Source organism: Citrus clementina, unplaced genomic scaffold (assembly GCF_000493195.1).
Source record: "Citrus clementina cultivar Clemenules unplaced genomic scaffold, Citrus_clementina_v1.0 scaffold_3, whole genome shotgun sequence".
Taxonomy (NCBI): domain Eukaryota; kingdom Viridiplantae; phylum Streptophyta; class Magnoliopsida; order Sapindales; family Rutaceae; genus Citrus; species Citrus x clementina.
The window spans coordinates 39407484-39420270 of record NW_006262339.1 but is presented as its reverse complement, the minus strand read 5'-3'; the positions used below and the strand labels follow the sequence as shown (position 1 = coordinate 39420270).

General features: G+C 34.2%; 2 protein-coding genes across 3 annotated transcripts; both read left to right on the top strand.

Moving 5' to 3' along the window:
- The first annotated feature begins 2648 nt into the window (after positions 1–2648).
- On the top strand, positions 2649–6190 carry LOC18049711 (probable methyltransferase PMT19). The gene is made up of 6 exons (XM_006443055.2): positions 2649–3560; positions 4230–4440; positions 4671–4968; positions 5141–5530; positions 5600–5677; positions 5856–6190. The coding sequence occupies exons 1-6, from the start codon at positions 2898–2900 to the stop codon at positions 6052–6054; spliced, it is 1839 nt and encodes a 612-aa protein (XP_006443118.1). The 5' UTR covers positions 2649–2897; the 3' UTR covers positions 6055–6190.
- A 276-nt stretch (positions 6191–6466) lies between these two features.
- On the top strand, positions 6467–11163 carry LOC18049710 (pentatricopeptide repeat-containing protein At1g06710, mitochondrial). 2 transcript variants are annotated; one of them, XM_024189842.1, is made up of 4 exons: positions 6467–9472; positions 10403–10713; positions 10792–10886; positions 10999–11163. In XM_024189842.1, the coding sequence occupies exons 1-2, from the start codon at positions 6524–6526 to the stop codon at positions 10445–10447; spliced, it is 2994 nt and encodes a 997-aa protein (XP_024045610.1). In that variant the 5' UTR covers positions 6467–6523; the 3' UTR covers positions 10448–10713; positions 10792–10886; positions 10999–11163. The 2 variants fall into 2 exon arrangements, with proteins under 2 accessions (XP_024045610.1, XP_006443117.1); XM_006443054.2 differs by having other exon boundaries at positions 10996–11163.
- Positions 11164–12787: the final 1624 nt, after the last annotated feature.

The following is a 12787-nucleotide window of genomic DNA, read 5'->3' as shown; positions in this document are numbered from 1 at the left end:
GTTGAATAAATTAAACACATGTATAAATATAAAATCATATTAACCTAAAATCAAGTGAGAGGTAGATGGTAATTTTCTTGAAAACCTTGAATTGAAGGCAAGTGAAGAGGCAGGTAAGAGGTAATTTTCATTGATTGGGGGGGGGGGGGGGGGGCATGTAAATTTGATAGACTGCGATGCAGTGGATAATTCTGATTATTATAAATTATTAGGTGAGATTTTAGAATCAATTAATGCAGATGATTGGTCCGACACTGAGTGGATCGGCCTTTGACCATTGATTCGGCAAAGTATAAATACATTTCACCTTACTCCTTTTGTGGGATTTTGTCAACTCCCCACTTTAGAATGTGTGCCCAGAAAAAGAAAAAGGCAGACTGGCCCCCCTTTTTTTGCCTCTTGTGAGGAGTTGTTTGTGGAATTCGAAAGTTCCCTTTTTCGCCTAAAAAATGATTTTTTTTTTTTTTAATTTTCCATCCTTCCGAACTGAATTCTTTGTATTCCTCTTCAACGTGGGCCAACGTGTTCACAAGAAATACGAGTTGTCTTTTTTTTTTAATAAAGTAATTCGTTTATGGTACGACAAGAATAACTCTGTATACAAAAACAATAAATAATAAACTAGGATAACCTTTTTTATTTTATTATTATTTTTATCTTTAAGAGAATAAGTTATTTTTAAATTTTTATTATTGTTTGGTTATTTTTTGAGTAAAATTTTTAACGATTCGATAGATTATTTTGTTTCTATTAAAAAAATTTAAATTTTGAAATTTTAGAAACAGAAGTTGAAATTTTTTAAAATATTAAAATATCTAAAATATCATTTATTTATCGAACAATTTTATTTCATTCATTTCATAATATTACTTTAAAAAATATACTTATTAAAGTAATTTTATAACTTTTATAAAAATTCTTATTGACAATTAAATAATAAAAACTTTATTTATAAAGTTTTATAAATAAAATTTAATTTAAATAAATTTTATTTGAAAAATTATATGAAATGAAGGTTGTGTAACACGCTGTTGTTTAGAAAGAAAGAGAGGCAACAATGCAACATAAGCAACATACATACACAATATATGGCCAAAGCCAATTTTAACAAATAACCCAAAAAAAACAAAAAATCGCTTCAATTTTTGTTGTAGATGGATGCTGTAGATTCAAATTTTTATCAAATCAATTTCAAAACTTATAACTATGGTTAAAAATTTCAGAGAATCCCAGGTTTTGAACTTACAACCATAGCAGTAGTGTGAAAGCTGCAATTGGCCGCACGAATTAGGGTGATTATAAACCAGGGTTTTGGGATTTTGTGAATTGGGCTTTTTGGGTGTTGATAAATTCGGGTTTAGAATTTAGAATTAGTTTTTTTGTGAGTTGGGTTTTTTCGAGGATCAATTTGTCAAAGTTCAGGGCTGGGCCTTAACCGAATTTGTTTTTATAAAGTCCCCTTCTTGTTCAACAATTTCAATACTAAAAAAAATAAGAAAGAGTTCAAAAATTATTTCATCTTTAGTTTTTGAATTTCAATAAATAATTAAGAAGATTTTAAAAATTTTAAAAAAAAACTAAAATTTACTTCCTTTAGAATTTTTTTTCAAAAGTAAGCAAATAAATAAATGAGAATAATATTATTCCAAATACAATATTTAGAATGGTAACACATAAAAAGTTGAGATGATGAATTGATAATCAAATAACAGATATGGGCTTTGTATTTGAATAATCTAATTTTTTTTTTAATTTTTTGAGTGAACTAATGCATTTAATAATTTTCTTTGCAGAGAAAAGAGCAAGAAATTTTTTCATCCATGATTTTTTTAGATTATAAGGTTCTTAATAGAAATTAAAGGAAATCCTCAAAATCAAAGATTTTAATGTTAAATGATTAAGTTTTTTAAGAAATTGAAAAGGTAAAAAAATTTTTTTTTTTTGGGAAAAACTAATAATGAATGAATCACTGGTAAGATAATATTATTAATTATATCTCTTTAATAAAGATTACCAAATATTATTTTTTATAAAAAAATAATTCTTAATTATAGGATTATTATTAATTAGAGAGATATCTAATAAGCTTTACTACCATACATAATTTTTCATAATTTTTTTTATTAATTAAAGAATTATTAATAAAATACTAAAAAATGCGACCTTCTTAAAATTTGGGGCATTAAACGACTTTGATCACCTATACTTAAAGCCACCTTAATCTAGTTTGATTATTAAATTAATATACTCAGTAAACACACCCGTAGCCTGATACCAAAAAAATACCCATGAAACACCCACTCTGGTTTCTGGATGAATTTGTTAAAGCCATGCCCATGGTGACCATTTTCTGATTTTCTTCTTGTGCAAAATTGCAAATCAATTTGTATTTTATTTTATACGTTACGTTTTCTGTCATCGTGACATGAATAACTCTGTCTTTAAAAAATAAAATTTCGCCTGAAACTTTATTAAATCGAATTTATTTATTTTTTGTTTTACCTGATTGTTATGCACTCACTCTTGAGTTGATTTTGGTTTGATTTTAATTAAAAAAAAATTAATTTCAATAATTTTTGTAAACAGAATTTCGAGTCAAAATATTGACGTTGCTCCTGCTCCTGCTCCTGCTCCTGCTCCGTCCAGGCAATACAATCTGGTGCTTCCTCTGGGCCCCACCTGGGACAAGCCTCCGTACTTGAGATTCGAGTACCTAGGATAATGTCGGCACAGGTGGCTTCACCATTACGTTTATGCGTGCCTCAGCCACTTGATGATCATCCTTTCAGCATCGCAAGTTCGCCAACCGAGTCTGATCAGAAGAAACGGAACTCTGAACGGAGGAGAGCACTACTGGATCGCAGCGACTCTCAAGAGGACATGAAAGCAAACGCCAAATGGCAAATCCTCTGAAGAAACCACTGGCGAAACTCTTACTTGCTGCCATTCTTGTCTCTCTCTCCTATCTTCTTGGCTCAAACACCAACTATCCCAACAACTACTCGATACCTGAACGAGGCAGAGGCAGCCCCCCGCCATTACAATGCCTGCAACTCAACTTCTCAAGCTCATCCCACGTCCGCATTTCTCCACCTCTACACTTTGAACCGAGCCACAGACTCCATTTCCCTCAAGAACCTCAGCAAAACCTTCAATTTTTCAAGCGGTGCCCACAAAACTTCACCAATTATATGCCGTGCCACGATCCTTCGTTGGAAAATAACTTAAGTGAAGAAAGGTTCTTTTACAGAGAACGGCATTGCCCAAAAGCTGATGAAGAAAGAGTGAAGTGCTTGGTGCCAAAACCTGCTGGCTACCAGAGGCCGTTTCCCTGGCCCAAAAGCAAAGAACTTGCTTGGTTCAAGAATGTGCCGTTCAAGAAGCTCACTGTATTTAAGAAATCTCAAAATTGGGTTCGATTACAGGGTGATGATCTTCTGGTTTTTCCAGGCGGCGGCACGTCTTTCCCCAAAGGAGTGAACAGTTATGTGGATTTGATCAAGAGAGTTGTGCCTTTGAAATCTGGGAAAATAAGGACTGCTCTTGATGTTGGATGTGGGGTGAGTTTTATGATAGAATCTTAAATTATACCATTTTCCTTTTAGGAACCTTTAGCTTTGTCTTTGGCTTTCCTTTTTGAAATCCAACTAGTCAAAACGTTGAATTTGAATTTACTGATGATCTAACTCATCTTATAAAGATTTCATGCCAGTTGTGCATTTATAAAAAGTGTTCAGTTAACATAGGCAGAGTTTAAAATTGAAGTGGGGTGGCCTCTGATTATATTATTAATTGATTATGACCTAGCTTCTTCTCTATTCGGAAAAGAGTCGTTTTAAAGTCCAATGTACAGTGAAGAATTGAAGATAGAGGCAGTTTATGTAATAGCAGAATGTGGCTATTATCTAGATGGGAACACGTATCAAATTTTTCCTCGTCTTTCCTCCTTCCCTATTTTCCTTTCATCCATTAGTTTCTAGTCTCGATTTCTGTTGCAATGCTTTTGATGTTAGTTCTGAGATAGAATTGAAACTTGGAAATCATATAGAAACAAGAATCTGTGTAAGGAAGTGTTTGCAGAGGCCATATATGGAGTTTTACTCTTTATTTTTCCTTCTGGATAGTAATTAAATAGAGCTATTGAATCTCATGCAATTGAATTTTGTATTCTCTCTTATTAAAAAATAAAAAATAAAAAGTTTCATGTATAAGATTTTCATTCTCCACAGGTTGCAAGCTTCGGAGCTGCTCTGATGGACTATAATATATTGACAATGTCATTTGCACCTCTGGATGTACATGAAGCTCAAGTACAGTTTGCACTGGAAAGAGGTCTTCCAGCCATGGTTGGTTTACTTAGCACTTACCAGCTTCCATATCCATCGAGATCTTTCGATGTGGCTCATTGTTCCAGATGCCTTGTGCCATGGACTAGCTATGGTACAAACATTGCCTACCTTATAGACGAATATGTTTAATTCCATATGTGTTGTTAACATTGGTACGTTGTATGCAATGGAACTTATTTAGTAAATTGATTGTGATGAAAGTGCATTTATCTTGTTGCTCTGATGTTAAGATTGCCTCCTCATTAGCATTTTGTACATTCCATATGCGACTTTTTTTTTTTTCCCCTTCAATCTTTTCCTAATTCAAATTCATATGTTTAGACGGGCTTTACTTGATGGAGATCGATCGAGTTTTGCGTCCCGGAGGTTATTGGGTAGTATCTGGGCCCCCTATAAGTTGGAAGACCAGTTACAGAGGTTGGGAGAGAGATGCTAAGGATCTGCAGAAGGAGCAGATCAGCTTGGAAAATCTTGCTACACGATTATGCTGGAAAAAGATAGCAGAGAGGGGACCAATTGCTGTATGGAGAAAGCCTACTAATCACTTGCATTGCATCCAAAAATTAAAGGCTCTGAAATCACCAACATTTTGTGTTAAATCTGATCCCGATGCCGTTTGGTTAGTTTCTTTATCCATTTATTCATAACATTAATGGTATAACACATATTTCTTTAGAATCTTCAACTTATAGTATTATTGCTGAGCCTCCAAAATGTACATTGGATGTGTCTATTCTCTTGTGCCAGTTGAAGTTCTTAAATCTTCCTGCTAATCTCTAGCTCTTCATCAGGTACACGAAGATGGAACCATGCGTTACTCCTCTTCCAATGGTGAATGAAATCAAAGATGTAGCCGGCGGTGCTCTTGAAAAATGGCCAAAAAGATTGAATACTGCTCCACCTCGAATCAGAAGTGGGTTTATTGAAGGCATTACAGTTAAGTCCTTTAACGAAGACAATCAGCTGTGGAAAAAGAGAGTTTCCCATTACAGAATCATTCTCGAATCTCTCTTCTCTGGTAAATTCAGAAATATAATGGACATGAATGCTGGCTTAGGGGGCTTTGCAGCCGCACTGGCTAAGTATCCAGTTTGGGTCATGAATGCAGTTCCATTTGATGCAAAACATAATACCCTCGGCATTTTGTATGAGCGCGGCCTCATTGGGACCTACATAGATTGGTTAGTCTCAATAGCAGCCGATTTCTTGTATTCTCCATGAAGTAGATCACTTATTAGATTTGTTCACAGGTGTGAGGCCTTCTCGACATACCCCAGAACATACGATTTGATTCATGCCGACGGTGTATTCAGCATGTACATGGACAAGTAATATTCTTCAGCCTGTTTGCTTAATCTATTTTGTGCTTTTCATATGGTTCCCAGTCAATCTCAATCCTGCTGTTCTAATGAAACTTGCCCAGTGTGAGTAAACTACATGATGTAATGCAAGCGAAAGTTTTACTTTACAAATTTCCGACACAGACTTATTATGTGTAATGTGCAGGTGTGACATTGTCTATATCCTTCTCGAGATGCATCGCATTCTTCGCCCAGAAGGGGCGATCATAATAAGAGATCACGTCGACATTATTGTGAAAGTAAAAGGCATCATAGATCGAATGAGATTGAATTGTCAGTTGTTGCACAGTGACGGAGGGCGTTTCCATCCTGAGAAGATATTGTTGGTTCACAATTCATTGTAGTTAATTTATTGACTTTTAATTTAAGTTTCTGAGCTAAAGAAAATACTTGTTCCCAACTTGTATTGATGTATTTATATCTTACTGTGTATCACATAAAATTATTTACCAAAATATTAGGACGAGTATAGCAATTCAAGGGAGAATATTTTTCAACCAAATTGGACAGATGTACATTTTATCCCACTAAATTTTATTGGCTGCGATATTTAACGAGATCATTTTAGAACACGTACCGGGCACTTTGTGATTCATCAAGTTGTATTCAAGGCATAACAATTTGGCCTTTTGCCTCTACGATTTCCAATCTACAGGTGGAGTTTTTACCATAAATTGGACTTATTTCATTCAAGTCCTTGTATATGTTCTAATTTCAATTTATTTGGAAAATTTTAGACAGGGATACTTTCATCATTTTCCCCCTTTAAACTCTCAAACAGTCGTGTGAGTGGCTCCAAATGTATAACAAAAAATGAGCAAAGCGAAGCTGAAGACTCTTTCATCGCTCATTTTCTCTTCAAAATCGTTTATCTTCTCCCATCCTAACCAATTTTCCCGCCAAAATTTCCTTCCCGCCGTCACCAGATTCATTTGCACCTCTCCTCCCGACGATCTGCACGGATTATTCGACCCGGATGACCCGTTTTCGACTGGCTGTTCTCCGGTCGAGTCCGTTTCGAGCGAGGACTTTGCTTTCTTGCGTGACTCTTTGATGAATCCCAGTGCTGCCGACTCAGTGCCAAATTTTGATGCTGGTAGGTGCTCAAACGATGCCGTTATGATTGCCAACACGTTATTGAGTAACAATGATGGGTTTGGTGGAAACACCCAAAAGTTTCTTCGGCAATTTAGAGAGAAATTAAGTGAATCTTTAGTGGTTAATGTGTTGAATTTAATTAAAAACCCGGAATTGGGTGTTAAATTTTTCTTATGGGCTGGTAGGCAAATTGGTTATTCTCACACTCCGCCCGTGTACAATGCACTAGTCGAGATAATGGAATGCGATCATGATGATAGAATACCCGAACAATTTTTACGGGAAATCGGAAATGAGGATAAAGAAGTGCTGGGGAAGTTGCTCAATGTTTTAATTCACAAATGTTGTCGAAATGGTTTTTGGAATGTGGCTTTAGAGGAGCTAGGGAGGCTTAAGGATTTTGGGTATAAACCCACACAAGCGATTTATAATGCATTAATTCAAGTATTTTTAGGAGCAGATCGATTAGACACGGCATATTTGGTTTATAGAGAGATGTTGGATGCAGGGTTTAGTATGGACGGGTTTACTTTAGGGTGTTTTGCTTATTCGCTTTGCAAAGCTGGGAGGTGGAAGGAAGCCTTAGAATTGATTGAGAAGGAAGAATTTGTGCCTGATACGGTACTTTATACGAAGATGATATCTGGGCTGTGTGAAGCTTCACTTTTTGAAGAAGCTATGGACTTGCTGAACAGAATGCGAGCTAGGTCATGCATTCCTAATGTTGTTACATTTAGGATTTTGCTTTGTGGGTGTTTGAGGAAAAGACAACTTGGTAGGTGTAAGAGAGTTCTCAGTATGATGATTACAGAAGGTTGTTATCCAAGTCCCAGGATATTTCATTCTCTTATTCATGCTTATTGTAGATCAGGAGATTACTCTTATGCCTACAAGTTGCTTAGTAAAATGAGAAAATGTGGGTTCCAGCCAGGTTATGTGGTTTACAATATATTAATTGGAGGCATTTGCGGTAACGAGGACTTGCCTGCTTCTGATGTGTTCGAATTGGCTGAGAAAGCTTATGCTGAAATGCTTAACGCTGGAGTTGTACTGAACAAAATCAATGTCAGCAATTTTGTGCAATGTCTTTGTGGTGCTGGAAAATATGAGAAAGCGTATAATGTTATTCGTGAAATGATGAGTAAGGGTTTTATACCTGATACTAGTACTTATTCCAAAGTAATCGGTTATTTATGTGACGCCTCTGAAGCAGAAAAGGCATTTTTGTTGTTTCAAGAAATGAAAAGAAATGGCTTAATCCCTGATGTATATACATATACGATATTAATTGATAATTTTTGTAAAGCTGGTCTTATTGAACAGGCTCGCAACTGGTTTGATGAAATGGTAAAAGAAGGTTGTGACCCAAATGTGGTAACCTATACTGCTCTTATACATGCTTACCTTAAAGCAAGAAAACCATCCCAGGCAAATGAACTCTTTGAAACCATGTTATCTAAGGGTTGTATTCCTAATATTGTCACTTTTACAGCTTTGATTGATGGCCATTGTAAAGCTGGAGATATTGAAAGGGCTTGCAGGATTTATGCAAGAATGAAGGGCAATGCGGAAATTTCAGATGTAGATATTTATTTCAGGGTTCTTGACAACAACAGCAAAGAACCAAATGTTTATACTTATGGCGCTTTGATAGATGGATTGTGCAAAGTTCACAAGGTCAGAGAGGCCCATGACTTATTGGATGCTATGTCTGTGGTAGGCTGTGAGCCAAACAATATTGTTTATGATGCTCTTATTGATGGATTTTGCAAGGTTGGGAAGCTTGATGAAGCTCAAATGGTGTTTTCAAAGATGTTGGAACACGGGTGTAATCCAAATGTGTATACTTACGGCTCTCTGATTGACAGATTGTTTAAGGACAAGCGACTTGATCTTGCTTTAAAAGTCATTTCCAAAATGCTAGAAGACTCTTATGCTCCTAATGTTGTAATTTACACTGAGATGATCGATGGCCTCATTAAAGTTGGGAAAACAGAAGAAGCCTATAAGGTTATGTTGATGATGGAAGAAAAGGGTTGCTACCCAAATGTTGTGACTTATACAGCAATGATTGATGGCTTTGGCAAAGTAGGTAAAGTCGACAAATGCCTTGAGCTCTTAAGACAAATGAGTTCCAAAGGTTGTGCGCCAAATTTTGTCACATATAGGGTTTTGATAAACCATTGCTGTGCTTCTGGTCTTTTAGACGAGGCTCACAACCTTTTGGAAGAGATGAAACAGACTTACTGGCCTACGCATGTTGCAGGCTACCGTAAGGTCATTGAAGGCTTCAGTCGAGAGTTCATAGTCTCTCTTGGACTTGTAAATGAGATGGGTAAAACTGATTCAGTTCCAATCGTTCCAGCATATAGAATTCTGATTGACCACTATATCAAAGCTGGAAGACTAGAGGTGGCTCTAGAACTGCATGAAGAGATGACATCATTTTCATCAAACTCAGCTGCCAATAGGAATTCGACTCTTTTATTAATTGAGAGCCTCTCCCTTGCACGTAAGATTGATAAAGCATTTGAGTTGTATGTAGACATGATAAGAAAGGGTGGTAGTCCGGAGCTAAGCACATTTGTTCATCTTATTAAAGGCTTAATCAGAGTTAACAAGTGGGAAGAAGCTCTTCAGCTGTCTTATAGCATATGCCATACGGTGTGTCTAAACTTTCTTTTCTCCTTTTCTTTTTCTCTGTTCCCTCTGTCACTTGTAATAACTATACAAGCAAACGTAAATAATGATCTCCCAGTCCTAAGTTCCATTTGTTGAATATGCAGATGCATTCTACTATCTCCTAGGAGAAGATATACTGACATTATAACTGCATTTCAGTCCTATGGCTTCCAATGTCGTATCACTACGTCTATTACAAAACATATTGAATGTTTCTGTCAGCATTGTTGTTCATTTAATTTTGGAAAATAACGTGCATATGGCTAGATATCAAATGATGAACTTACTATAAATTTATCTTTCTCATCATGTAAAAGGTCCTAGATTGTGTGTGCAGATAAACATTTTTCTGACCATAGGTTCTGAAAGGACATAATGAGCTTGTGCAAAATGGGATTAGTGTCTTAATTTTGTGAGCTGGACGAATATGATCCCGTGAAATTGTTCGAGTTTAGTTATCACATACGGCAGACAATTTTATGGTGTAATCTATTATTTTCTGCTCTAGGTCAATCAAATTATGAACAATGGATCTGTAGAGGCATACTAGGCGACTTGAAATATAGATGCTTCCCATAAATATGTAGGTCTGCGTGAAACTTTTGGCTTGGTTTCTCTAGAATGCCTTGAATCAATCTGTATTACTGCAGACAGATCAAGAGTTTTCTTATCTTTTCCTGACATGGACAACATCTTTCTGGAAATTTGATCTGCCTGTTAATCAGCTGTGATTTATTTTCTTTAATGTGATAGTTAATTGTGTATTGCTTTATGACCCAATCCTTCATTCATGCAGTTACTACTGCTGAAATTTTTTGTTGTCATCTGTTAGGAAATTATAGTTTATGTTTTCTTGTGTAGCCACTTGATAATTTTTCCAGTATTTTAGGTTTAAAATTTTATTTTGATCAGGATATTAATTGGCTCCAAGAAGAAGAGAGATCTAGCTCAACTTAAGCTCTTTGTACTTTTATCGGTCCTTTTCAATTAATCTGATGGCTTCATGGTGGATGACGGCAAGTTCTTAGAGATTGACTCCATTGAACTAAATTTCCATGCGTGCATACAAAATTGTAAGGAGATGTTCAGAAGTTTGGGTGAATGGCCCTGCTTCACCATGATAGGCAACTCTGGATCCAAATAAAGCTACAGAGGATGGTATTGCTGACCCTGAAGAAACTTTTTGTTAGTTGATTATCCAAGCTTTTATGAATCAGCAATCAGTAAGCCTCTGAACTTTGTTGTGATTTATTTCACCTTTCTTTGCGAGAAGCTGATGGTGCTTATTGGTTTAAATACAGGGCGGTCACTTTTTTAACTGATCCGCTGCTGAAATACTCTTCTGTGACCATGTCAAGGTCTTGTAGTCAACTATTCTCCGGTGGCCCTGAGAACAGTAAGCACAAAGCATATTTTGAGTGCACCAAAATATACTAAGTTTTATGTTTTTGTTCATTCTTTTTTTTTTCCCCTGTTTTCTGGGCATGCTTCTTCTTCTCAACCAGTAGGAAGGACACAATATGATGTCAGACTGCAGGTATATTTTTCAGCGATAGGATCATGTCACTTTTGAATGGCATTGCTCCACAGCACAAGTTCCAGGGATTTAGGAAATTCAGGTGACTATAAACTTCGGAGTTGGTTATATTAGTTGAAGCCACATGAAATTTAAATCAAGCAATATATATGTTGTTGTGATTTTCCAAGATTTTAAGTATTTTCATTTCCTACAATACTGTTGATACATCTTGGTAGTCGAAATTGTAATATTCTGTTACATATTATTATTTTCTATTTCATATCTTTGTAAAAGACAATGATGAATAGTATTCAATTAATAATCAAAGAATCGCTTGTTGTTAGTTTATTGTATTTTTACCTTTAAATTTTTCTTTGGTACTTGGATATATTTAATTAAAAGCCTCTTCGTATTTGCTAATATGAGCATACTTGCAACTAGACGTGGCAATGTTTGATAGGATCCGTGAATCCAACAAGAACTTATAATAAATAGTTTGTGTCTGGGTAACTATTTCAATAATTTATAATTGTGTTAAGCTCAGGCCTAGAGTTTTCAACAGTCATCCCTTTCTTTATGAAAGTAAAGGCTGGAGACAAGATAAAAGTTCATATATTTTGTTATGTAATGTTTTGAAATTTATATTTTTTTAATTTTTTAATTTTCCTTACCATATTAAAGTAAGGGTCTCCTTACCAAATAATGACTCTTCTAACACAATCACTCTTTTGTGACGGGATCATCAATTTGATTAATTATAATGTATTGATTTACTTGGTATCTAGTGATATTTTTGTTATTTCTTGCATGCTTAAAAAATTATGTAATTATTTTTATAACAAAATTGATTAGAGTATATATGTATAATTATGTTAAATAGGTGAAACAATTATGACACTGTTATAAGTAGGTTGACTCAGGGCCAATTTGGGAATATTGTAACTTTTTAAATAATTGTAGTTAGTTATACTATAGAAATAATCAATTATGAAGAGAATCAGTTAAGTGTTTGATAAATTTTATTTTCAGAAGTACTGTGAGTTTTGAAATCAATTATGACCGTTTGGTAAATTTTACTATTAAACTATTGAGAGAAATTAAATGACTAAAATGTACATAATGTGGGATAAAATTTACTTATACATATAAAAACATGTACATACAATATTTTTAATTGTGTATTATAATAATTTTAACTAAAAATAAAATCTATAATATATTGATTTTATTTTTTTGTCTTAAAACAATTGACAATTAAATTTATAATATACTGAAACAAATTTAATAATAATTCGACCAATAAATTATTATTATTAAATTTATATTAATGAATTATAACAAAAATTTATTAAAATATTAATTTTGTTTCCAATTTCAATAAGGATAATTTTGGGTTTAAGTAATAATTTTGAGGATATTTAAGGAATTGTATTAAAAGATAAAATTGATTCTGAAAATTATAAATTAAAAGCTACTCATTCTCTACTTTTCAAAATCAGCTGTCCGAGGAGCTAATTTTGATAAAAATAATTTTAATTTTTTTAACTAAACACTAAAATTAATTTTTAAATTTTTAAAATTACTCTTAAGTTTTCAAAAAATAATCTTAAACGGGCTCTCAGTGTTTGAGATTTTTTACAGATTAAAAACAATTTAAGTCTAGATAGAATTAAATTTGATATGACACAAATAAGATACAATATGTCAACTCGAATTACCACTTTTACTTGTAATTATTAACACCAATTTTTCTAATTTTTTGCATCATCATTGATTTA